At 48.2% G+C, this 23,636-nt stretch overlaps 1 protein-coding gene across 3 annotated transcripts; it reads right to left on the bottom strand.

The window, feature by feature from the left end:
- Nucleotides 1–2,870: 2,870 nt before the first annotated feature.
- Nucleotides 2,871–17,591, bottom strand: LOC144603189 (uncharacterized). Of its 3 annotated transcripts, none has more exons than XM_078416358.1 (4): nt 17,403–17,591; nt 14,685–14,932; nt 13,178–13,306; nt 2,871–10,557 (listed from the first exon to the last, which is right to left on the bottom strand). In XM_078416358.1, the coding sequence occupies exons 3-4, from the start codon at nt 13,263–13,265 to the stop codon at nt 6,758–6,760; spliced, it is 3,888 nt and encodes a 1,295-aa protein (XP_078272484.1). In that variant the 5' UTR covers nt 13,266–13,306; nt 14,685–14,932; nt 17,403–17,591; the 3' UTR covers nt 2,871–6,757. The 3 variants fall into 3 exon arrangements, with proteins under 3 accessions (XP_078272484.1, XP_078272485.1, XP_078272486.1); XM_078416359.1 differs by having other exon boundaries at nt 14,685–14,868; XM_078416360.1 differs by lacking the exons at nt 14,685–14,932; nt 17,403–17,591 and having other exon boundaries at nt 13,026–13,253.
- Between the last annotated feature and the right edge of the window lie 6,045 nt (nt 17,592–23,636).

Raw genomic sequence — 23,636 nt, 5'->3', positions numbered from 1 at the left:
CCCTCCACTCTTTACGTGAAAAAGTTGCCCCTCAGATTCCTATTAAATCTTTTCCCCTTCGCCTTAAACGTACAGTATGTCCTCTGATCCTCGACTCACCTACTCTGGGTAAGAGACTCTGTGCATCTACCCGAACTATTTCTCGAACGATTTTATACACCTCTATAAGATCACCCCTCATCTTCCTGCTCTCCAAGAAATAGTTTCCCAACCTACTCACTCTCTACCCTCTAGGCCTGGCAACATCCTTGTAAATCTTCTCTGTGTGCTTTCAGCCTGACAACATCTTTCCTATAATCCACACGATCTCTCATTCTGTTTCCTCGTGTGGATAACTATCTCTCCAGACGTGATAGAGGAAATTTTGAAGATTATAAGGTAGATGAGTAGTTTTTAATCCGTTTAACCCAACAGAATGCACAGTGGCGAATCAAGATAAGAAAAATTGTCCCACAAGGCGGTGTGGCAGCGCAGCGGTAGAGTTGCAGCCTTCCAGCCCTTACAGCGCCAGAGACCCAGGTTTTCTGCGAGACTTGGGTTGTCCATGTTTGGTTTAGTTTAGTTTAGTTAATTTAGTTTAGAGATACAGCGTGGAAACAGGCCCTTCGGCCCACCGAGTCCACACCGACCAACAATCCCCGCACACTAACACTATCCTACACACTAGGGTCAATTTACAATTATACCGAGGCCAATTAACCTACAGGCCTGCACGTCTTTGGAGTGTGGGAGAAAACCCATGGAGGCCACAGGGCAAACTCCGTGCAGACAAGCACCCGTAGTCAGGACCGAACCCGGGGTCTCTGGCACTGTAAGGCACCAACTCTACCACTGCACCATCATGCAGCCCAAGTTGCAAAGGTCTATTGCACAGATGCTGGCCATTTGTCCCAAGTTGACGTTTATGCTTCACAAGCCCCTACTCCACACTTGTTAAATTACCTTATCAGCGTATGATAGCATTCCGTTCACTCCAGTGTACTTTACGTTTCTTATATGTTGGGTTAGTCCCTGCCTTAACTACCTCCTCTGGCAGCTTGTTCCATACACCCACCACCCTTTGTGTGAAAAAGTTACCCCTCAAATTCCTCTTAATCTTTTCCCCTTCACTTTAAACCTATGTCCTCTGGTCCCCGATTCACGTTCTCTGGGCAAAAGAGACTCTATTCCTCTCATGATTTCATACACCTGTACAAGATCACACTACATCCTGCTGCTCTACAAAGGATAGAGTCCCAACCTGCTCACCCTTTCCCTACAGCTCACACCCACTAACCCTGTCAATATCCTTGTAAATCTTCTCTGTTTCCTTTCCAGCTTGACAACATCTTTCCTACTGTTCACACGATCTCTCATTCTGGTTTCCTTGTGTGGATAAATATCTCTCCAGACGTGATGTAGGACATTTGAAAATTATAAGGAAGATGAGTAGTTTTTGATCCGTTTAACCAAAATAAAAATGCATAGTGGGGAAGCAAGATAGGAAAAACTGGTCAATAAAGCGTAATGACAGCGCAGCGGCAGAGTTGCAGCCTTCCAGCCCTTACAGCGCCTGAGACCCAGGTTTTCTATGAGACTTGGGTTGTCCACGTTTAGTTTAGTTTAGAGAAACAGCATGGAAGCAGGCCCTTCGGCCCACCAAGTCAGCGATCCCCGCACTTTAACACTACCCTACACACACTAGGAACAATTTACTCTTATACCAAGCCAATTAACCTATATACCTGTACGCCTTTGGAGTGTGGGAGGAAACTGAAGATCTCGGAGAAAACCCACGCAGGTCACGGGGGGAATGTACAAACTCCGTACAGACAGTACCCGTGGTCAGGATCGAACCCGGGTCTCTGGCGCTGCAAGTGCTGCAAGGCAGTGTTTTGTAATCAATCCAATACAAAGTATTCAGTGAACCATAAAGCATTTATTGAACCCATGCAGAGTGAGCAATACATACTGTTGAGTTCCTGGCTTAAGCTTACAGACTAACCAGCAAGGGAACAAGCAACAAGCTGAATATATCAGTGACTCCAGTCCTACCTAAACCCTGGACTGGATTTCATAGTGGAATGTGTATCATGCATACGATATGTGGTGAAGGTTATATAGACAGGGATAAATATGGTTGATCTGCAGGCAGCGACTCTACCGCTGCGCCACTGTGCATTGTGCTCCATGCACGTGCAACAACAGCCCTGGTTCACCGCTGTGAGAAGATCAGACAGCACGAAGAACTTCTGAAAGTCTGTCGAAGCCAGAAACATGCAGACTCTTTGTGTATTGCCCAGCATTTCAAGATCAATTTATTGGCACATGTACCAATTAAGGTACAGTGAAATTACCATACAGCCATACTAAGTGAAAAGCAACAAGACACACAGCCACATAAAATAAAATGTTACATAAACATCCACCACAGCGGATTCCACATTCCTCACTGTGATGGAAGGTAATAAAGTTCAATCAGCTTCCTCTTTGTGTTCACCGGCAGTCGGGGGTGTTTAACCATCCGCAGTCGCCGCTGCCAACTGTCTGAAGCTTTGCGTCAGTATGATCGAAACTCCCTGCGTCGGGACGGTTGAAACACTCCCCAGCATGGAGCTCCCGAGTCGGCCTCTTCTTACCAGAGACCGCGGGCTTCACGGTGTTAAAGTCTACAGGCCCTGAGGTTGGAGCTCTCCACAGTCGATCCTCGGCAAAGGATTGCAGCTCCGTGATGTTAAAGTCCGCGCCGCACCCGCGGCATGAAGCGCCGGGCCGGTCTCCAGGATAGGCCGCCAACTCCTCGATGTTAGGCCGTAGTGGGGACTGAGATAGATTGAAAAAAAGTTTCCCCCAACTCCCCGCCCCCTCACCCCCACATTAAAAACCCCCAAGAAACTTACTTTTAACACAGACTTAAAATAATAAAAACATTAGAAAGGACAAATGGACTGTTGGCGAGGCAGCCAGTGCCAGTACTGGTGGCGCCACCTGGTGGAATACAAAATATAAATGACAAGTCTGCTGTGTGATGACGGATTGTACACCAAAATCAAAGAACTTCATTGTACCTAGATGCGTGACAATAAAATATCACTGAATCATTGAATTGAATCAAAAACATGATAGATGCAAAGGGAAGTCTTTTCTGCATCCTAGACATTTAAATTAAAATCTACAAGGGGTAAGCAAAGGTGATTTATTTTGTTGAACCCCATCCCAGAGCTTGGTTAGATTGTACCTGCCCATATTCTTGGTGATCACACTGGTTCTCGTGTTTAACGCTCTGTTGGTACAAGGTGAGTATCCATTCTCTGGTAAAACTTTGTCCTTGTATGTGGTGGTGTGGAGTCAGTCAGAGGGTGGTGAATCTGTGGGATTCATTGGCACAGAAGGCTGTGGAGGCCAAGTCAATGGATAATGCATGGGTCGGTGCCACGGAGATGTCCAGAGGGGACCCAGCGGTAATAGAGCAGAGGTCCGTGCAGCCATCGATGATGGCGCTGACCAACGGACGAGGATGGACCATGTGGAAGTGAGGACTTGCCGAGGAAAGGAACAAAGGAGGACCCGGCGTGGGGGGACCAGTGTGAGGGGGAGGGGGGAAGAACAATGAAAGACCCGGCATGGTGGGACCGTCATGAGGGGGGTGGGGCGTAAAAGGGGGGACGTGGCGCAGGGGTACTTTGTAACTTTGTAAGGCCCTTTATAGGCAACTATTTGCATACTTTGGGTATGCAAACAAAGGATTTCACTGTGACTTGTCACATGTGACAATAAAGTATTCATTCATAAAAGCTCATTCACAGGGAACCATCTGCAGATCAGGGAGATGTCAATTCTCAACCATCTGTCTCTCCATTGCTCAAATGTGCACCTTGCTCAATGTGTGAGTGCGGAAATCGGAGCCTCTCTTTTTGGAAGGCAGATGGAACACAGTGTAGCAAACAGTGCAGTCATGCATTTTAAAGGTAGACAAAAAGGCGTAGACTTTTTCTAAATGGGGATTGGATTCAGAAATCGGAGGTGCAAAGAGGCTTAGGAGTGCTGGTGCAGTATTCCCAAAATGTTAATTTGCAAGTTCAATCGGTAACGCAATGTTAGCATTTATTTCGAGATGACTAGAATACAACAACAAGGGTGTAATGCTCACGCTTTGAAAGGTGCTGGTCAGATCGCACTTGGCGCATTGTGAGCAGTTTTGGGTCCTGGACCGTACAATGTTTCCCCCTCTACCCTCAAGCTCTGTGCCGAACAACAGGCACGAGTCTACACGAACATTTACAATCTGTCCCTGCAAACCTGCACTGTGCCTGCCTGCTTCAAAGTCTCCACTATTGTTCCTGTACCCAAAAAGTCACGGATTACTGGTCTTAATGACTACAGGCCTGTCGCACTGACCTCTGTAATCATGAAGACCATAAGAAAGAGTTGCGCTGGGCCACCTGAAAAATATCACAAACACCCCTGCAATTTGCTTACTGGGCAAATTGTTCAGTGCTTTTGTCCTGAGGCTAGAGGGGTTGAACAGTTTCACCGACACTGTCTGTGACTACTTTACCCCCCACTAGCCCGCGACTCGGACTCTGGCGGTGACCAAGGGAGAGACATAGGTATTTATTCACAAAATGCTGGAGTAACTCAGCAGGTCAGGCAACATCTCAGGAGAGAAGGAATGGGTGACGTTTCGCGTCGCGACCCTTCTTCAGACTGATGTCAGGCGGGCGGGACAAAGGAAGGATGTAGGTGGAGACAGGAAGACAGTGGGAGATCTGGGAAGGGGAGGTGAAGAGAGGGACAGAGGAACTATCTAAAGTTGGAGAAGTCAATGTTCATACCACTGGGCTGCAAGCTGCTCAGGCGAAATATGAGGTGCTGTTCCTCCAATTTCCGGTGGGACTCACTATGGCACTGGAGGAGGCCCATGACAGAAAGGTCAGACTGGGAATGGGAGGGGGAGTTGAAGTGCTCAGCCACCGGGAGATCAGATTGGTTAACGTAGACCGAGCGCAGGTGCTGAGCGAAGCGATCTCCGTGCCTCTGTTTGGTTTCGCCGATGTAAATAAGTTGACATCTGGAGCAGCGGATGCAATAGATGAAGTTGGAGGAGATGCAGGTGAACCTCTGTCTCACCTGGAAAGACGGTTTGGGTCCTTGGATGGAGTTGAGGGGGGAGGTAAAGGGACAGGTGGTGCATCTCGTGCGGTTGCAAGGGAAAGTGCCCGGGGATGGGGTGGTTTGGGTAAGAAGGGACGAGTGGACCAGGGAGTTATGGAGGGAACGGTCTCTGCGGAACGCAGAAAGGGGAGGGGATGGGAAGATATGGCCAGTGGTGGGGTCCCGTTGTAGATGACGTAAATGTTGGTGGATGATTTGTTGGATACGCTGGCTGGTGGGCTGGAAGGTGAGAATAAGGGGGATTCTGTCTTTGTTACGAGTGGGGGGAGGGGGAGCAAGTGCGGAGCTGCGGGGTGTAGAAGAGACCCTAGTGAGAGCCTCATCTATAATGGAAGAGGGGAAGCCCCGTTTCCTGAAGGATTAGGACATCTCTGATGCCCTAGTGTGAAACACCTCATCCCGGTCGCAGATGCGGCGCAGACGGAGGAATTGGGAGTAGGGGATAGACTTTTTGCAGGAGACCGGGTGGGAAGAAGTGTAGTCTAGATAGCTGTGCGAGTCAGTGTGTTTATAGTAGATGTCAGTCACTAGTCTGTCTCTGTGATGGAAATGGTTTGGTCCAGACACGAGAGGGAGATGTCGGAGATAGTCCAGGTATATTTAAGGGCAGGATGGAAATTGGAAGTGAAGTGTATGAAGTCAATGAGTTCTGCATGGGTACAAGAGGTAGCACCAATGTAGTCGTCGATGTAGCGGAGGTAGAGTTCGGGGATGGGGCCGGTGTACGCCCGGAACAGGGATTGTTCGACGTACCCGACAAAGAGGCAGGCATAGTTAGGGTCCTTGCAAGTGCCCACAGCTACGCCTCTGGTTTGGAGGAAGTGGGAGGATTCAAAGGAGAAGTTGTTAAGGGTAAGAACCAGCTCTGCTCGGCGAAGGAGAGTGTTAGTAGATGGGGATTGGCTGGTTCTTGGATGAAACGGAGGGCTTCGAGACCATCCTTGTGGGGGATGGAAGTGTAGAGTGACTGGACATCCATGGTAAATATGAGGGAGTGGGGGCCTGGGAACCGGAAGTTATCGAGGAGATGGAGAGCGTGTGAGGTGTCTTGGATGTAGGTGGGGAGGGATTTAACCAGGGGGGATAGAATGGAGTCGAGGTAGGTGGAAATAAGTTCGGTGGGACATGAGCAGGCAGAGACAATGGGTCTGCTGGGACAGTTCTGTTTATGGAGAGACATAGAGCTGGCAGAAGGCTTCCACTCCTCCGGCACTGGGTGGGAAATGTGCCGTCTGACGTCACGCACAGAGTGGGGGTTGGGGAAGATGGTTAGGAACTGGTGCTGGGGATAGCCTGTCTCGTGAAGAAATGGGCGCTATGATTTAGGTGAGCTTTCCGCGCGGGGACGTGGAACGGGAAGGGTTGTGGATAGATTCTTCAGGTTCTCCTGAAGTACTGATGTGGTACTTGGATGAGAAGCCACTCCAGGTAGCGCCTGGTAGTGACAAGCCACAGACCAGAAGGGTGGCAGCTAGCGGGTGAGGGTGGGGCAGCATTGAGGAAGCAAGGTGTGGTGTGAGAGGCTGTGGGAAGGTGAAGCAGGAGAAGGAAGCGGAATTAGAAGAATGGATTGTTTATGGGCTGAGTGAAACATTTGCACCCTCTATTGGGAACAGTTGGCATGTTTATCCTCTACATTGGGAGTGAACCAATATTTAATTTGCGAAAATATTCCTTGTTGCTTTTTTCCAGCATGTTTCCCACCCGTTGGACCTCCCTTCGACTCCCCTGGTAGCATTTTCTCATTATTTGCTATCTTTTGTATTAACTCTGCCCGTTCCTTTACTTCCCTCAGTGTCTGAATTCGCTCCAAGAACCCAGGCTTCACCTCTTCTTTCTCAGACTGAATAATGAGGTCAATGTAAGCTGGGGTGGATAATGGGTTTGGCCTCAGAGCTATTTCTTCAAGACGTCTAATGCTGCCCGATAATTGTTCAATCAGCGCCAGAACTGTGTTCTCAACCTCATCAAACTCCTGCTCAAGTGTTTCCATAATATTCTGCTGGGACATCTTCGCACCATAGGCCTTCTCGTACTTTTCTTTCAGCTCACTGTATGTCCTCTTCTCCTTTTGCATAACATATTCAAACTTGTACTTTTGGTTGAAATGAACATACCAGATGCACTTATCCGGGCAGACCGTACAGTTCCCTTTTCGGTCCATTGCAGCACAACCACGTTTACCATCGTCGTTAGGAATGCCGCAGGGATAATGGCAGGTAAGGAAACATTTCTGACAGTTGGTTATATAATTACCAGACCTGCTGATATCTGTCTTTACTGGAACAGTCAAATCAATCTCATAGTCAAAATTTTGATTTGCATCCAGCTCGGTCTGGTGTTGGTTCATAGCTTGTTGCGTTTTCCTTAGTTCTTCCAGTTTGGCGAGACCAAATCGGATCTGCTTCTGCAATCCCACCACTGCAACTTCTAACTGCTTACGTTCCTTCAGAACCTCTCTCGTTAAACTCAAACTTCTGGTTTCCATTGTGTTCAGAGCTGTGAAGAATTTCTTCATACTGTTTGCTCCCATCTTCCAAAACATTGTATCAAAGTTATCATCGTTCTCTCCCTCTACTCCACTATCATTGGATCTGCACTCGTTGCCACAGTTTCCAGAGGTTGGACGCTGTGCAAAAATGGCTGAATTGTTAAACTTGAAGTGTACTGGCAGACCCGTGTTGTCTTTGGGACACGGTACATCAGCTAATTTCAGGGCATCCAGAACGGGGGGAAGCTGTCCGTCTGCGAACGTTACCAGGATCTGAATGTTCTCTGCAATATCTTTGCCAAAAATAGAAAGAATTGAATCAAAGACATATTTCTGTGTGTGAGTCAGGCGAGGCAGGGAGGCTTGAGCAACAAAGCACACGGCGTCGATCTGATCAATACCCTGTGGGGAAGTGAAGAACTTACGGATTTGCTCAGTGATCTGTTGATCCCGCCCGATGCCCCTGGTGTCTCCGAATCCTGGCGTGTCAATGATGGTCAGAGAGTAATCGATGTTAAATCCTACCTGATTGTGGAGCTGGTAGGCAGTGATGGAGGATGTCTGACTCTCAGCCTGGGACTTTCCTGTCTCTTCCTGTATCAACTTGTATCTGAAGTTGTCTCCCCATTCCACGCCCAAGATGTAATTGATCATCCCATTGATGAGGGTTGTCTTTCCTGACCCAGTTGCTCCCAGAACCATAATTGTCTTCATTGTGTGTTTTGTGGTGGGTTTTCCAAAGGAGTATTTCATAAGCTGTTTGAATTTATCAGCTACCTCCATCTGTAGATTGAGCTTGTAAATAGAAGGGTTTCCTTTGGATATTAATTGAGTGTCTTTGAGAATTTTTTGGGCTATTCTGACTGATGTGGGTTCTATTTTTATTAAAACCTCCTCACTTGCTGCACCAGATCCTGTTTTTCCACACTCAGCAGACACTCGGACTCGGTAGACAGTCGTGGGTTTCAGTCCCTCTAAACAATAGTGGCATTGTGTGCCTGTTGTCTTAACTTCCTCCCATGATCCACCTTTCATGTCGAAATTAACTAACGGTTCTTCTCTATATTCAATGCTGTACCGAATTATATTAACATCAGCTCCAATCTGACTTGGTCTGTCCCAGTGCAGTGTTGGATTGGGTGAACAATCCTGGAAGACCAGATTACCAGGTGGGCTTGCCGGCCGGGTGAAGCACTTGTAGCTCTCACTAGCCTTGCTGACCCCTACCTTGGTCACTGCTCTGTATCGAATGTGATACTCCTGGTGTGGCTGTAACCCAGGTATTGTGAAGGAGTGGCATTGATCAGGTGTGTCCAGAATTGTCCATTCCTCCTGCTGGCTAACTTGGTACTCTACCTTGTAGCCCACAATCTCACCGGCACCACATCTTGGTGGCTGTAACTGCAGCGTCACACTGTCATGAGTTGTTCCACTAACAGTTGGTATCTCTGGCTGTGACGGAGGTTCAAAGCACTGGTTCTCCAGAAACCCTCTCTCATACAGGTAAATGGATGCTCCCACTTTGCTATCATTCTGCACAGAACTAACAAGGAATTTTACTTTCTCATCTGCTCTATTGGCTGTGGCAAAATCCAGGAATGATCGGAATAGCTCGTTCATTTTCTGCGAGACAGACCGTGAGTTAAACCAGTGTTCGCTGTGTCCTGTTGCACAGCCTCTGTCAGCAGGATTGGGTACCTGCATGTTCTGAGCTGTGAGAGATTGGAGGTGGTTGTTTGCATCTGACAGGTAGAAGTCCTCCCGATGTAATGTTGTAAATGTGAAGCAGACAACATAATCTGTTGCTGGATCCATCAACTTGTCATCCAACTCGCCCTTTGATTTCACAATTGGTACATCTTTAAATCCGCTGAGGTAACGTCTCACTACCTTCATCTCTCGTTCCTTGTCATCCAGCCACGTGGTCAGTGCCTGGTGTTTGAATGGTGACTGTTCCCTGTTCTTCAGTATATTCACCAGTAATCCTTCCTCCTCCCCGCCACCCCGAATGGATGGCAGAACCCTCGCCAAATTCCCCTGGAAAACTAGTGTGTACTCCAGACACATTTCTCGAAAGTGCAGTATCCTATTCCCGATCTCAGGAAACTGATCGGCGACACTGTCTTTCATCAAGTCATTGCACCTCATCACAGTCTCACTGAGCTGTTCCATGACACTCTGACAGCGATTGACCAGTCCCACGCTGATCTCGCGCACCAGCTGAGCAGCTTTTGAGTCGAGTTTATTGAGCGGATAGAGCCAGACTGTGATGGGCACTGAATGCTCTCCACCTGGGCCGAGGAGGGTTGGGAGGGTTGCGTAGATATTGATGGCATCTTTGAAGGTGGTGGGATTGTTCTTCAGTGAGAAATCCCCATAAAAGGTGCAGCTAAATTTCTCAGAATGAGACTTTTGTTCTTCTGTCATTTTTACGGAGGCTTCGCCCTGAATCGCAACCAGAGGGAGAAATGTAACCATTGCCTCCATGTTACCCTGAATATCCTGTGTGTTCTCTGCTGATGAAGCCATTTGGTCAAACACAAAGAAGGCCTGGGCCCCATAGAGCACTGCGGTAATGACATGGGTCGCTGAGCCCTCATCAAACACACCCGGGTAGGTAATATTCTGTCTCCCTAAGTGATTCATCGTCAGTTGCTCAAACCTGGTTGTTGTTTTGTACTGAAGGGTAACTCGTGCTTGTTGCTTAGATTCCTTTGTGTCACTGAGATATTTTGCCGACCCTTTCACCTCCACTAACCCACCCAGGAGACTCGCCTTCAGTGACCCTGACACATTGAGGGCAGCGGCTTTCTTCTCCATGGAGTCTGATGCAATGATGTGAAACTCGGTGCTGGGCTTATCATGACCATCAAGGTTGCTCTGCAGTGTCTGTAGGTCCCACAAGGTGACACCTATAGAATAAAACAGCAAACAAAACCAAAAAAATGAGGGAAATTGTGTGAGTTAATCTAAGTGAATGATGTTTATTCACTAATTTTTTCTCTCATTGGGTAGATTCTCTGCATTAACCCCCTCTTGGTTGAAAGGATGCTCGAGAACAGGTACTTCTTTGTCGAACTGGGTAGTAAGAAGAGCAGATGGCGGAAACTCAAGAAGGGACTATCACAAGGAAGTGTGCTTGCACCAATACTCTTCAACATCTACACTAACGACCAACCTAGAAGTGAAGGTACATGTCACTTTATCTATGCAGACGACCTTGGTGTAGCTGCCCAAGACAGTGACTTCAGTGCTGTTGAAGGACCACTCTCAAATTCCCTCAACGTACTAACACCTCATTATGAAGAAAACCACCTCCGGGCAAACCCATCAAAGACACAGGTGTGTGCATTCCATCTGCGCAACCGAGAAGCCAAACGCTGACTGAACGTCACCTAGTCCGGTACCCCTCTTGAAAACTGCGATCACCGAGTATATCTAGGAGTCACCTTAGATCGTTGTCTCTCCTTCAAGATCCATGTTGAAAAGATAAAAGATAAAATCTGTGCAAGAAACAACATTGTCACCAAACTTACTGGAACTAGATGGGGCGCAATTCCTGACACTATACAATCAACTGCCTTGGCCATTTGCTACTCAACAGCTGAGTATGCATGCCCAGTCTGGGAAAGATCAGCCTATGCTGAGAAGATTGATCCAGCCATCAATACAACCTGCCGCCCTATCAACAAACATCAACTGATAGCCTATTCATACTATCTGGTATAGCGCCACCACAGATTCGTTGCAGTGCAGCAAGCAGTAGAGAACGCCATCACCAGAACACAGATCGACGACATCCCCTATTTGGCCTTGAACCCGCAAAGAGCCGGCTAAAGTCCAGGAAAGGCTTCCTCAGCGAAGTTGAACTAAATGCTGAAGCTGAAGGTACTAGAGTTGCATTATGGGAAGAGAGACTAGCCAATCTCCCATCAACTCCATCCATGTCCATAAGTGCCAAAGAAGAACTTCCTCCTGGGGTCGAATCAAGCTGGGCTGACTGGAAATGCCTCAACAGACTGAGAGCTGGTACTGGTCGTTGTAAAGCCACTCTCGAGAAGTGAGACTCTGAAGACATCATCTGCATATGTGGCACTGAACCACAAACAATGGAGCACTTATTGAGGTGTCCTCTATTAGAGCACGAATGCAAAGCTGAGGACCTCGCAGAGAACAATGATTTTGCTAAGAGTTGTGTTCAGTTTTGGCTGAAACACAATATCTAGCATGTGTGGACACGATAAGAAGATGCATTAACATTTTGCCGCCATCTTATCTGAGTTATTCCCCTTGTCGTTTCCATCCCTCTCACACTTTCTTTGCGACTAAATTGTTTTCCCTCTTTCCTAGATGTGACGAGGATTCTCTAATCTGGAACATTTCTGGATTCTCTCTTGTCAGTTGCTACCTGATCCACTGAGGCTGACACCTCACGTGCGATCCCTGTCTGGGACCCAGCTGCCTCCTCCCTAATCTCCCAGTGCCATCTTCGATACGTCAACTGGCCATTAGAGCCACCCACTTTAATGCTTCTCATTGGTGAATACGGCAGAGGGTTTAATTTCAAACCTCTCATATTTGTTCTCACCCTATGATTGTCTTTGCCCAGTTATCCCCCCCCCCCTCCCCCCTCCGGCCCTTCATTCAAATGAACATTCTTTGGGGTTGTCATTAACCTTGTCTCCCAGTAATATTTTGTATCCCTCCCCGACTTTGCTTTCCCAATTACTTTTTCAAGTTCACCTCGGCCTACTCTTTGGACGCTCTGGAGGGGAATTCTCCGTCACCCCTGCTGAAGGTGTCAAATACTATTATATGCTTTCCTATTTTCTACCTTCAATATTCCTTGATATCCAGCGTATTTTGGAATTGATGTATCTACTCCTGCTGAAGGTGTAAAAAATTATTACATGCTTTCCTATTTTCATCCTTCACCATTCCTTGATATCCAACGTATTTTGGAATTGCTGTATCTACCTTCCCCCGTCATGGGAACAGTTTGTCATCGAATGACTCCCACTGGGACTAAAGTGCTAGCCAGCCCAACGCCTCCCGGTAGCTCAGGCCCTCGTGTCGCTGCCCTCTTTCGAGATTCATGGTACAATTTCTGTGGCACAGTAACCAATATTGAACAAAGTATTCCAAATGTGGCCTCGTCAATATCTTGTATAACTGTAAAACGATGCCCCAACTTCTATAACCGATACACTGACTGATACAAGCCAATGTACCAAAAGCCTTTCAGGTACCTATGCACTTGTACTCCTAGATTCCTGTGCGCTACAACACGCCCAAAGGCCATACCATTCACTCTGACGTTCCTGCCCAGCGTTGGCTCCCAAAATGCAGCAACTCGCAATAATGTTGAAATGTACCTTACCGCAGTTCAGGGAGTTAATTCACCAATCATCTTTATCCCACCGCAAAAATGCACTGAATCTAACAGAGTTGTAGTCACTATAGTCCGATTGGTAACCTAAACATATGGCACCGCATTGACCGTCACTTATTCGTCTGATGATATTCCAGTACCTGGGATCAGAGTGTCCGAGCGGCAGTCGTACAGCATTCCCAGCTGGAAAGGACGGCCCAGAGTGGCCAGTTGGAAGAACTCACTCATCACTGCACCGGGATTGGAGACTCAGAAAAACGCCAACTGACCTGAAACAGAAAGTGGGATGAAATATAACAAGCTACCCAGCTACCTTCAGGGTAGCTGCGTAGCTACCCAGCAACACGTGTTCTGATATAGCATCCAGTTGCACCGGTGACGCTATATCAGAGAGAACTCAGAATCAGCGAAACTCCGATAATCTAGTATCGACAACCTTATTAGTTAATTAAATTCCTTCTGTCTCCAAATCTTTGTTGAGGCCGCATTCGGAATATTGTGTGCGGTTCTGGTCTCCCCATTACGGGAATGGTGTGAAGGCTTAAGAGCGTACAAAGCAGGGTTTCCAGAATGATGCCTAGACCAGGAGGTATTAGATACAGGGAGACGTGGAACAGACTAGGATTGCTTTCTTTGGAACGCCGGAGATTACGGGGAGACCGGGTATAATTTTGCACTGCTTTTGTTTTCGACATATTGTTTAAAATTCTGAAAAATGTAAAGTTATTTAAATAAACGAAAAACATTCGTCCACCAATGTCAGCAGGATTCAACCTCTTGTAACTCTACACCACCGCAGTCCTGGGCTCCCAGATACATAAGCGTAAGTAAATCAACGCCGACCCACCCAGCAACGTGTTCTGAAACAGAAAGCTTCCATCGGAAGCGATAAGAGCAGATACCGAGGCATGGGTGTGTTCTAACTGGAAACGTATTTCGATGGCGAAAGCAACATGAAACCAATTGAAACATAATGCATCATGTGTCCTCAGAGATTACAGTCCTGCTGTTCACTGCTGTAAAAAGCAACACGCCTACAATCCCTGTTTTATCTGGTTATGTAGAGATACGTGCAGCTAATTATATTGCAAAGTTCTATAAGAAAATAAATGCAGATGCTGGTGCAAATCGAAGGTATTTATTCACAAAATGCTGGAGTAACTCACCAGGTCAGGCAGCATCTCTGGAGAGAAGGAATGGGTGACGTTTCGGGTCGAGACCCTTCTTCAGACTCGAAACATCACCCATTCCTTCTCTCCAGAGATGCTGCCTGACGTGCTGAGTTACTCCAACATTTTGTGAATAAATACCTTCGATTTGTACCAGCATATTGCAAAGTTCTGATCATGTTGTCACTAAGTGGAGTTACTGCACACTAAGCGTATGGACCATGGTCAGTGCTATGGTGGCGACGAATCCGCGCATTTAGCAGTCAAAATCCAGCATGCACAGAGTTGGATACACACATCCATGATAGCGATTCCCCCCCCCCCCCACCGCCCAAATGCGCAGAACAGAGAATGCTGAAGGAACAGGAAGCAGGAAATGGACAGATAACATACTAGGTTTCCCCAGCGTTATTATTTACAAGATCCCCGCAGGTTTACATTTTTGTGTTTCCCGGGAACATGCATCTGATTCACTCACCGGTCGAGGAAGCGTCCGTCTGCAGATGTAGGGGGGTTGCAGCGTTGACGATGGGATGAACGGTCTCGCTGGGAGCCCCCTCCTGAACGTCACTGGACAGACAACAAGCCCCACGCTAGGAGCTCTGGTTTGCCGATACGCCTTTAACAAATCCCAGAGTCGATTCCAATGCCAGCGGTGATATCTGGAGGGGAAGGGTATTCTGAACCTGTTCAAGTGCTGCCGCGGGTTCCCCTCCGGACACTGGACTGGAATACGGAAGGTATTCTATGAGTTTCCGTGTTACTGATTGAACAGACCGAGCAACTACTCACGTAGCATCAAACCACAAAATAGACAAATACGGTGATAAGGTCAAAGATGATAGAAACAGAATTAGGCCATTCGATCCATCGTCTACTCCGCCATTCAATCATGGCTGATCTATCTTTCCCTCCCAACCCCATTCCTCTGACACTGATACTAATTAAGAATCTGTCTATTTCTGCTTTTAAAATATCCCTGGCCACCACAGCCTTCTGCGGCAAAGAATTTCACAGATTCACTACCCTCTGACTGAAGAAATTCCTCCTCATCTTCCTAAGGGAACATCCTATAATTCTGAGGCGATAACCTCAAGTCCTAAACTCTCCCACTAATGAAAACATCCTCCCCACATCAACTCCATGCAAGCCTTTCACTATTCTGTGTGTTTCAATTTACCCCCCACCCCCCCCACCCCCCCACCCCCCACCCCCCACCCCCCCACCCCCCACCCCCCCACCCCCCCCCCCCACACCCCCCCATTCTTCTAAACTCCAGCGAACACAGTCCAAGTGCCGTCAAACGCTCATCATACGTTAACCCACACATTCCCAACAAGGGGTATGCGTGTGACATACAACAGGTGGGGTAGCAAGTTGACGGGAGAGTTGTGTGGATGCACTCACCCTCCTCAGCCACCATAATCAGTCAATGCTGCCAACAACTAGCGAGTGGTCCTGAGCCACTATCTGCCTCATTGGAGAATGTCGCAATATCTTTCATCGTACTTGACTGGACTTTTTTAGTACTCACTTTTCAAGTTCTTCCCTTTCTCACGTATGTTCATTGCGAATGGCTCTATTGGAATCATGTAAAGTCTTTCCGCTGACTGGTTAGCACGCAATAAAAGTGTTTCACTGCACCTCTGCACACGTGATAATAAACTAAACTCAAGTTAACAACTCAAATTTAGGTTTCTTTGAATGAAGTATATTTTTGAAATAAATAAAAACACTCGCCCACCAATGTCCACCAATTGTTTCTCTACTCCGCCCGCTGCTCTGAGCTCCTGTTTATGTCCGAGATATCAGCATGGGTAAACCAACAACCACCCAGAAACCTATTCTTAAACACGAAATCTCCATATGAAGCGACAAGGGTAGAGACCAGTTTATTCCCAGGTGGTCTCATGCAACCGAACCATCCTCTCACCAGCTGGAATGCGGTCCCGACTTACACCTCCTTCATTGGACACATTTGAACTAGCTTTAGTCGGACTATTGGTCATTATCATGCACTCAATACCCTTTATTCTGTATCTGTAAACTGCGGACGTCTAGATTGTAATCGTTTATAGTCTTTTCGTTGACAATAGCCCGCAACAAAAAAAGCTTTACACAGTACCTCGGAATGCTTGACAATAAACTAAACTAAGCAGGAGAGGGGGGTGGTCGAACTGGAAGCTTTTTTTTGGATGGCGAAAGCAATGTGAAATCAACTAAAATGAAATATAACATGCATCCTCAGACGCGCCGGCGGTTAAAAGCTTCAAATATCTAGGAGAAGATATCACCAACTTCTCTTGGACCATCCAAACTGAAGCAATGGCCAAGAAAGGACACCAACGCGTCTACTTCCTCAGATGGCTTTGGAAGTTCGCCATGCCCCCAACAACTCCCACTAACGTCTACAGATGCGCGATGGAAAGCATTTCATCGGGATGCGTAACAGTATGGTTTGGGAACGGCTCCATCCATGCCCACAAGGAAATTGCAAAGAATTACGGATACAGCCCAGACCATCACACAAACCAACCTCCCTTCTATTGACTCCATTCACACCTCACACTACCTCAGCAGGGCCAGTAGCACAATCAAGAACGAGTCGCACCCTGGCCACTCCTTCTACCCTCTCCCATCGGGCAAAAGGCAAAGAAGTATGAAAAGGCGCACTTCCAGATTCAGGGACAGTTTCTTCCCAGCTGTTATCCGGCAACGGAACCAACGTACCAACAACTAGAGAGCAATCGTGAGCGACTATCATCTTAATTGGAGACCCTTTGACTCTCTGTGATTGGACTTTACTGTACTGTACTGTACACTAAAATAATTCCCTTTATCGTGTATCTCGAAGCAATGGGTGTGGATGGCTCGGTTGTCATCCTGTATTATCTTTCCGATAATAGGAAAGCACGCAACAAAAGTTCTTCACTGTACCTCTGTACACATGACAATAACGTAAACTCAAACTCATCTCCACTCACACACAGAGTTGGATTCACACTCCCACTATACTTCATACTGAGCGATGAGCATTACCGCAGCCGCTGGAAGGTCACATCGGCTCAGGCAACTTCTATGGGGGGAAATGGACAGACTATGTTCCCGGAGTCCCTGCACCGCTTGTTTATTTGCTCAAAATTCCCGCATGTTTAGTTTCTTGTGTCTCCCTGGTGCACGGATCTGATTCACTCACCGGTCGAGGAAGCGTTCGGCTGCAGCTGCAGTGGGATTGCAGTATGACGATGGGACGAATGGTCTCGCTGGGTGCCCCCTCCTGCACTGTCAGCGCGGAAGTCAGACCCCGAACCTCACCGGACTGACTCCAAGCCCCGCGCTGGGAGCTCCGGTTAGCCTTTGGCAAATCACAGAAACGACTCCAATGCCAGCGGTGATGTCTGTCGGGGAAGGATATTCTGAACCTGTTCAAGCGCTGCCGCGGGTTCCTCTGCGGAGACGGGACTGGAATGCGGAAGATATTCTTACAGTTTTATTCTGCAGCTAGTCACGTCGTTTCGAACCATAAAAGCGACAAATAAGGGAAGTGGGTGGTGGAGGGTGTGGCGGGGGACTGGGGGGGTGGGTGGTGGTGGGTAGCAAGCTGACGGGATAGCTGTGTTGACGCACTAACCCGCCACAGCCACAATAATCAATCGACCCTGCCAAGAACTAGAGAGCGGTCCCGAGCAAATATCTAATTAAATGGAGACCCTCGGGCTTTCTGTAATCGGACTCTACTCGACTTTATTTTGCACTAAGCGTTATTCACGTTCTTCCCTTTATCTTGTATTTGATCACTGCAGATGGCTCGATTGTAATCATGTACAGTCTTTCCGCTGACTGGTTCGCATGCAACAACGGTGTCATAGAAACATAGAAACATAGAAAATAGGTGCAGGAGTAGGCCATTCGGCCCTTCGTGCCTGCACCGCCATTCAATATGATCATGGCTGATCATCCAACTCAGTATCCCGTACCTGCCTTCTCTCCATACCCCCTGACCCCTTTAGCCACAAGGGCCACATCTAACTCCCTCTTAAATATAGCCAATGAATTGGCCTCAACTACCTTCTGTGGCAGAGAATTCCACAGATTCACCACTCTGTGTGAAAAAAAACTTTCTCATCTCGGTCCTAAAAGACTTCCCCCTGATCCTTAAACTGTGACCCCTTGTTCTGGACTTCCCCAACATCGGGAACAATCTTCCTGCATCTATCCTGTCCAACCCCTCGGTACACATGACAATAAAGTTAAGTCAAACTCAATTCATTGTATCACATGATGATATAAAAGTTAATGGTTTTGCAGATAGTGAAGAACGATTGCAGCAGGATCTGGCTCGATTGGCCAGGTGGGCGGAGGAATGGTTGATGGCATTTAGTACAGAGAAGTGTGAGGTGTTGCATTTTGGGACGTCGAACAAGGGCAGGAGCTACACAGTAAATGGTAGACTATTGAGTATAGAAGTTAGGAGGTCATATTGCAGTTGTATAAGATGTTGGTGAGACCGCATTTAGAATATTGTGTTCAGTTCTGGGCATCATATTATAGGATAGATATTGTCAAGCTTGAAAGGGTTCAAAAAATTTACGAGGATGGTGCCAGGATTAGATGGCGTGAGCTAAAGGGAGAGGTTAAGTAGGCCGGGTCTCTATTCCATGGTGTGCAGGAGGATGAGGGGAGATGTTATAAAGGTATACAAAATCATGAGAAGAATATATCGGGTAGATGCAGTCTTTTTTCCCAGAGTAGAGGACATAGGTTCAAGGTGAAGAGGGAAAGATTGTATAGGAATCCGAGGGGTAACGTTTTCACACAAAAGGTGGTGGGTGTATGGAGCAAGCTTCCAGAGGAGGTATTTGAGGCTGGGATTATCCTACCGTTTAAGAAACAGTTAGACAGATAGAAGGATAGGACAGGTTTGTAGGGTTATGGACCAAGCGCAGGCAAGGGCCGAAGGGTATGTTTCCACACTGTATCACTCTATGACTCTAACTCAGATTCAGTTTCTTTTCTCCATTAGTTAGCTGGAGCAGAGGAGAAAAAACTCCGGAGCTCTGGGCTGACATCATGTCACAGCGTTTAGGAATTTCAGCAAAACGCTGAACATCCACTGTTATATTACAAGCACAATTTCATCTTAAAGCGATGCTCTCTAGTCTTTGACATTTCAACCCTGGGAGACAGCATCTCATCATCTACCCTGTCTGTGCCTCTCGTAACTTTATAAACCGGTCATTTTTATATCTCTTTGATATCTGCCTTTACGGGACATCTTGGGCGTGTAAAAGATGCTTTGCCACTCTTATTATGTTTTCATGGTTTCAGGAGGCTTGATCAGCTCAACATTTATTGTATTGCTTGTAGCCATGTTAAGTGGGTGATAAACTTTATTGGAAATATAAGCAGTCGTTCGAGTGAAAATGTTGATTACAGCAAGAAGCATTTTGAACATCGGACAGCTTGTTTTTCTGCTGTGCTTATTAAGCAGAGTCGTGGCAAGTATTTTGGAGTTTGGACAGTTAATCTCCACACGCCCACAACATGTTACGAAGCGAAAGTGTCTAACCTAGCAAATCCCTACTGAAAGTAGTTTCGAGTTCAGTCTCTTGCCAAAACTTCTCCCGTGAGCAGCATTTGACCCCACAAACTGTTCACGGGGGCGGCAGGTACCAGAATGCCTTTCTGTGTTGGGGGTTCTCAAAGACTCAGCGAGTGCCTCCGGCGAGAAGGTGGTTGTGTGTGATCACAAGACTACCCCCCTCCTGATTCTGAACTGCACACATCTGTCAAAATTTTCAGAGATTGTGATCCTTATTTTTTTTTCACCGAGCATGTGACAATTTAACGCGCCAATGACTCCACTCCAGTCTCGTTCAGTTTAGTTTAGAGATACTGCGTGGAAACAATAGACAATAGGTGCAGGAGGAGGCCATTCGGCCCTTCGAACCAGCACCACCATTCAATGTGATCATGGCTGATCATTCTCAATCAGTACCCCGTTCCTGCCTTCTCCCCATACCCCCTGACTCCGCTAAACTTAAGAGCTCTATCAAGATCTCTCTTGAATGCATTCAGAGAATTGGCTTCCACTGCCTTCTGAGGCAGAGAATTCCAGAGGTTTACAACTCTCTGACTGAAAAAGGTTTTCCTTATCTCCGTTCTAAATGGCCTTCCCCTTATTCTTAAACTGTGGCCCCTGGTTCTGGACTCCCCCAACATTGGGAACATGTTTCCTGCCTCTAACGTGTCCATCCCCTTAATAATCTTATACGTTTCGATAAGATCCCCTCACATCCTTCTAAATTCCAGTGTATACAAGCCGAGACTCTCCAGTCTTTCAACATATTGCAGTCCCGCCATTCCGGGAATTAACCTAGTAAACCTACGCTGCATGCCCTCAATAGCAAGAATACCCTTCCTCAAATTTGGAGACCAAAACTGCACACAATACTCCAGGTGCTGTCTCAATAGGGCCCTGTACAACTGCAGAAGGACCTCTTTGCTCCTATACTCAACTCCTCTTGTTATGAAGGCAAACATTCGATTGGCTTTCTTCACTGCCTGCTGTACCTGCATGCTTCCTTTCAGTGACTGATGCACTAGGACTCCCAGATCTCGTCGTATGTCCCCTTTTCCTAACTTGACACCATTCAAATAATAATCTGCCTTCCTATTCTTACCACCAAAGTGGATAACCTCACACTTCTCCACATTAAACTGCATCTGCCATGCATCTGCCCACTCACACAACCTGTCCAAGTCACCCTGCAACCTCATAGCATCTTCCTCACAGTTCACACTGCCACCCAGCTTTGTATCATCTGCAAATTTGCTAATGGTGCTTTTAATCCCTTCATCCAAGTCATTAATGTATATTGTAAATAGCTGCGCACCCAGCACCGAGCCTTGCGGTACCCCATTTGTTACTGCCTGCCATTCTGAAAGGGACCCATTTATCCCCACTCTTTGCTTTCTGTCTGCCAACCAATCTACTAACATCCTCCACTCCCCGTTCTCACTGCCTCTTCCCCACTATCATGCCCTCACACCCTCTCCCCATCCACCCCACTCCCTCCCACCTCCCTTCTCCCATCCTCCCGTCACCCCCAACCTCCCACTCCCCTCTCCTCTCACACTCCCTCCACTCCCACTCCCCTTCTTCCATCTCCACCCCACCATCTCCCTTATCCCCACTCCCCTTCCATCATCCCCTACTCCCCTTCCATTCCCCCGCTCACCACTACCGGTTCTCCCTCCCTCCCTCCCTTCCCCCTCCCCCTTCCCTCTCTCCTCCCTCCCTCTCTACCACTCTCCCCACCTCCCTCTTCCCCTCATCCTCCCTCCCCCCCCCTTCCTGCCACTGCAACCCCCTCCTTCGCCGCAGCCTGGGTCAGTATCGTGTTGTTGAGTCGCCGCCAGTCCCCCCTCCCCACACGCCCCCTCCCCCCTCTGCCGTCCTCCCTCCCTTCCTCACCCCTTCCTCCCCCTCTCCCTCTCCCCTTCCTCCCCCTCTCCCTCCCTCCCTCTCCCCTTCCTCCCCCTCTCCCTCCCTCCCTCTCCCCTTCCTCCCCCTCTCCCTCCCTCCCTCTCCCCTTCCTCCCCCCTCTCCCTCCCTCCCTCTCCGTTGACCCTTTATCTGTTGTGTTGCAGCCTCAGGAAGCCGGGTCACCGTGAACGTCCGTGAGAGAGAAGTGAACGGGACCGTCGGCCGCTCGGCCCTTCTGGCCAGCTGCTACTCCACACCCGACCCCTGCTCCCAGCTAAAATTAGAGTGGCGTTTACAGCCCAGCACAATTCCGTTTGTGAGACTGAGCAGATCAGGCTGCCTTCCGCACCCTGACCGACCCGGTTGTAACTGTTCAGATCACTGGACGGTCGGTCCATCCCACGCGAGTCCAACTCTACTCCGAGAATGGGTCCCTGCTAATTAATGCATGAAAGTCTAAACAGCAATGGGGTAACAAAGCGGGGTCATTAAAGAGAGAAACCCCCTTCCCTCCCATCGGCGCAGCGGTAGAGTTGCTGCCTCACATCGCCAGAGACCCGGGTTCCATCTTGACTGCGGCCGCTGTCTGTACGGAGTTTGTACGTTCTCCCCGTGACCTGCGTGGGTTTTCTCCGGGTGCTCCGGTTTCCTCCCACACTCCAAAGACGTACAAGGTTTGTAGGTGAATTGGCTTCGCTAAAATGGTGAATTGTCCCTGGTGTGTGTGGGATAGTGCGAGTGGTCAATGGACAATAGACAATGGGTGCAGGAGGAGGGCATTCGGCCCTTCGAGCCAGCACCGCCATTCAATGTGATCATGGCTGATCATTCTCAATCAGTGCCCCGTTCCTGCCTTCTCCCCATACCCCCTGACACCGCTATCCTCAAGAGCTCTATCCAGCGGACTCGGTGGTCAGAAGGGCCTGTTTCCGCGCAGTATTTCTAAACTAAACTAAACTACCCGCGGGCTCCCCTCTCCCCACGCTACCCCCGGCGTGCCTTCCCCAACCCCCCCATTACCCGCTCTCCCCGCTCTCCCCTTACCCCTACTCTCCACCTCCCACCTTTCTCCCCCCTCTCCCTCCATCCCTCCTCCTTCCCCCCCCCCACTCTCCTCCCGGCGTCTGATCTCCTCTCCCCCCTTCGAGTCCTCCCTCCCTCACTCTCCCTGGTGTCCTCCCTCCTCTCTACCCCCGGTGTAGGTTCTGTGACCAGCCCGACATTGAAGCCGAAGCCACTACATATTGGGAGGGGCCGTTAAGCGGGGCTTGGGTGAGAAACCGCGGGCATTGCATCTTTGAAGATGTTCCTGTTTCACCGCGTTGGGGGTTGCTGAGCCGAATTTCATTTCACACCGTTAAATGAACCGTGTCACACAACGGCGCGTGTGTGTCGGGGAGATTTGCTTAGTAATGTCCCATCAGCCAAGAATCAAGTCACGCGTGTTGAATTGTCACCTTCCCATCAGGGTCCCGACACGAAACATCGCCCATTCCTTCTCTCCGGAGATACTGCCTGTTCCGCTGAGTTACTCCAGCATTTTGTGTATTATCTTCGGTTTTAATCAGCATCTGCTGGGAACGTGAATTAGCTGTAGCCTAACAGTCCTGTAAAAACAATAAGTACAAAGAAATATACAATCAAAAGAATAATCTTTCATGGAATTGTGTTGGAAGGAACTGCAGATGCAGGGTTACACTGAAGTTAGACACCAAATGTTCACAAGAATTTGTGTTCAGTTCTGGGCATCGTCTTATTGGAAAGCTTGAAAGGGTTCAGAGAAGATTTACGTGGATGTTGCCAGGACTAGAGGGTGTGAGCTGTAGGGAGAGGTTGAGTAGGCTGGATGTCTATTCCTTGGAGCGCAGGAGGAAGAGGGGTGATTTTATAGAGGTGTATAAAATCATAACAGGAATAGATCGGGTAGACGCTCAGAATCTC

Source organism: Rhinoraja longicauda, chromosome 19, assembly GCF_053455715.1.
Source record: "Rhinoraja longicauda isolate Sanriku21f chromosome 19, sRhiLon1.1, whole genome shotgun sequence".
In the NCBI taxonomy this organism is placed as follows: domain Eukaryota; kingdom Metazoa; phylum Chordata; class Chondrichthyes; order Rajiformes; family Arhynchobatidae; genus Rhinoraja; species Rhinoraja longicauda.
This window is presented reverse-complemented; position numbering and strand designations above follow the sequence as displayed.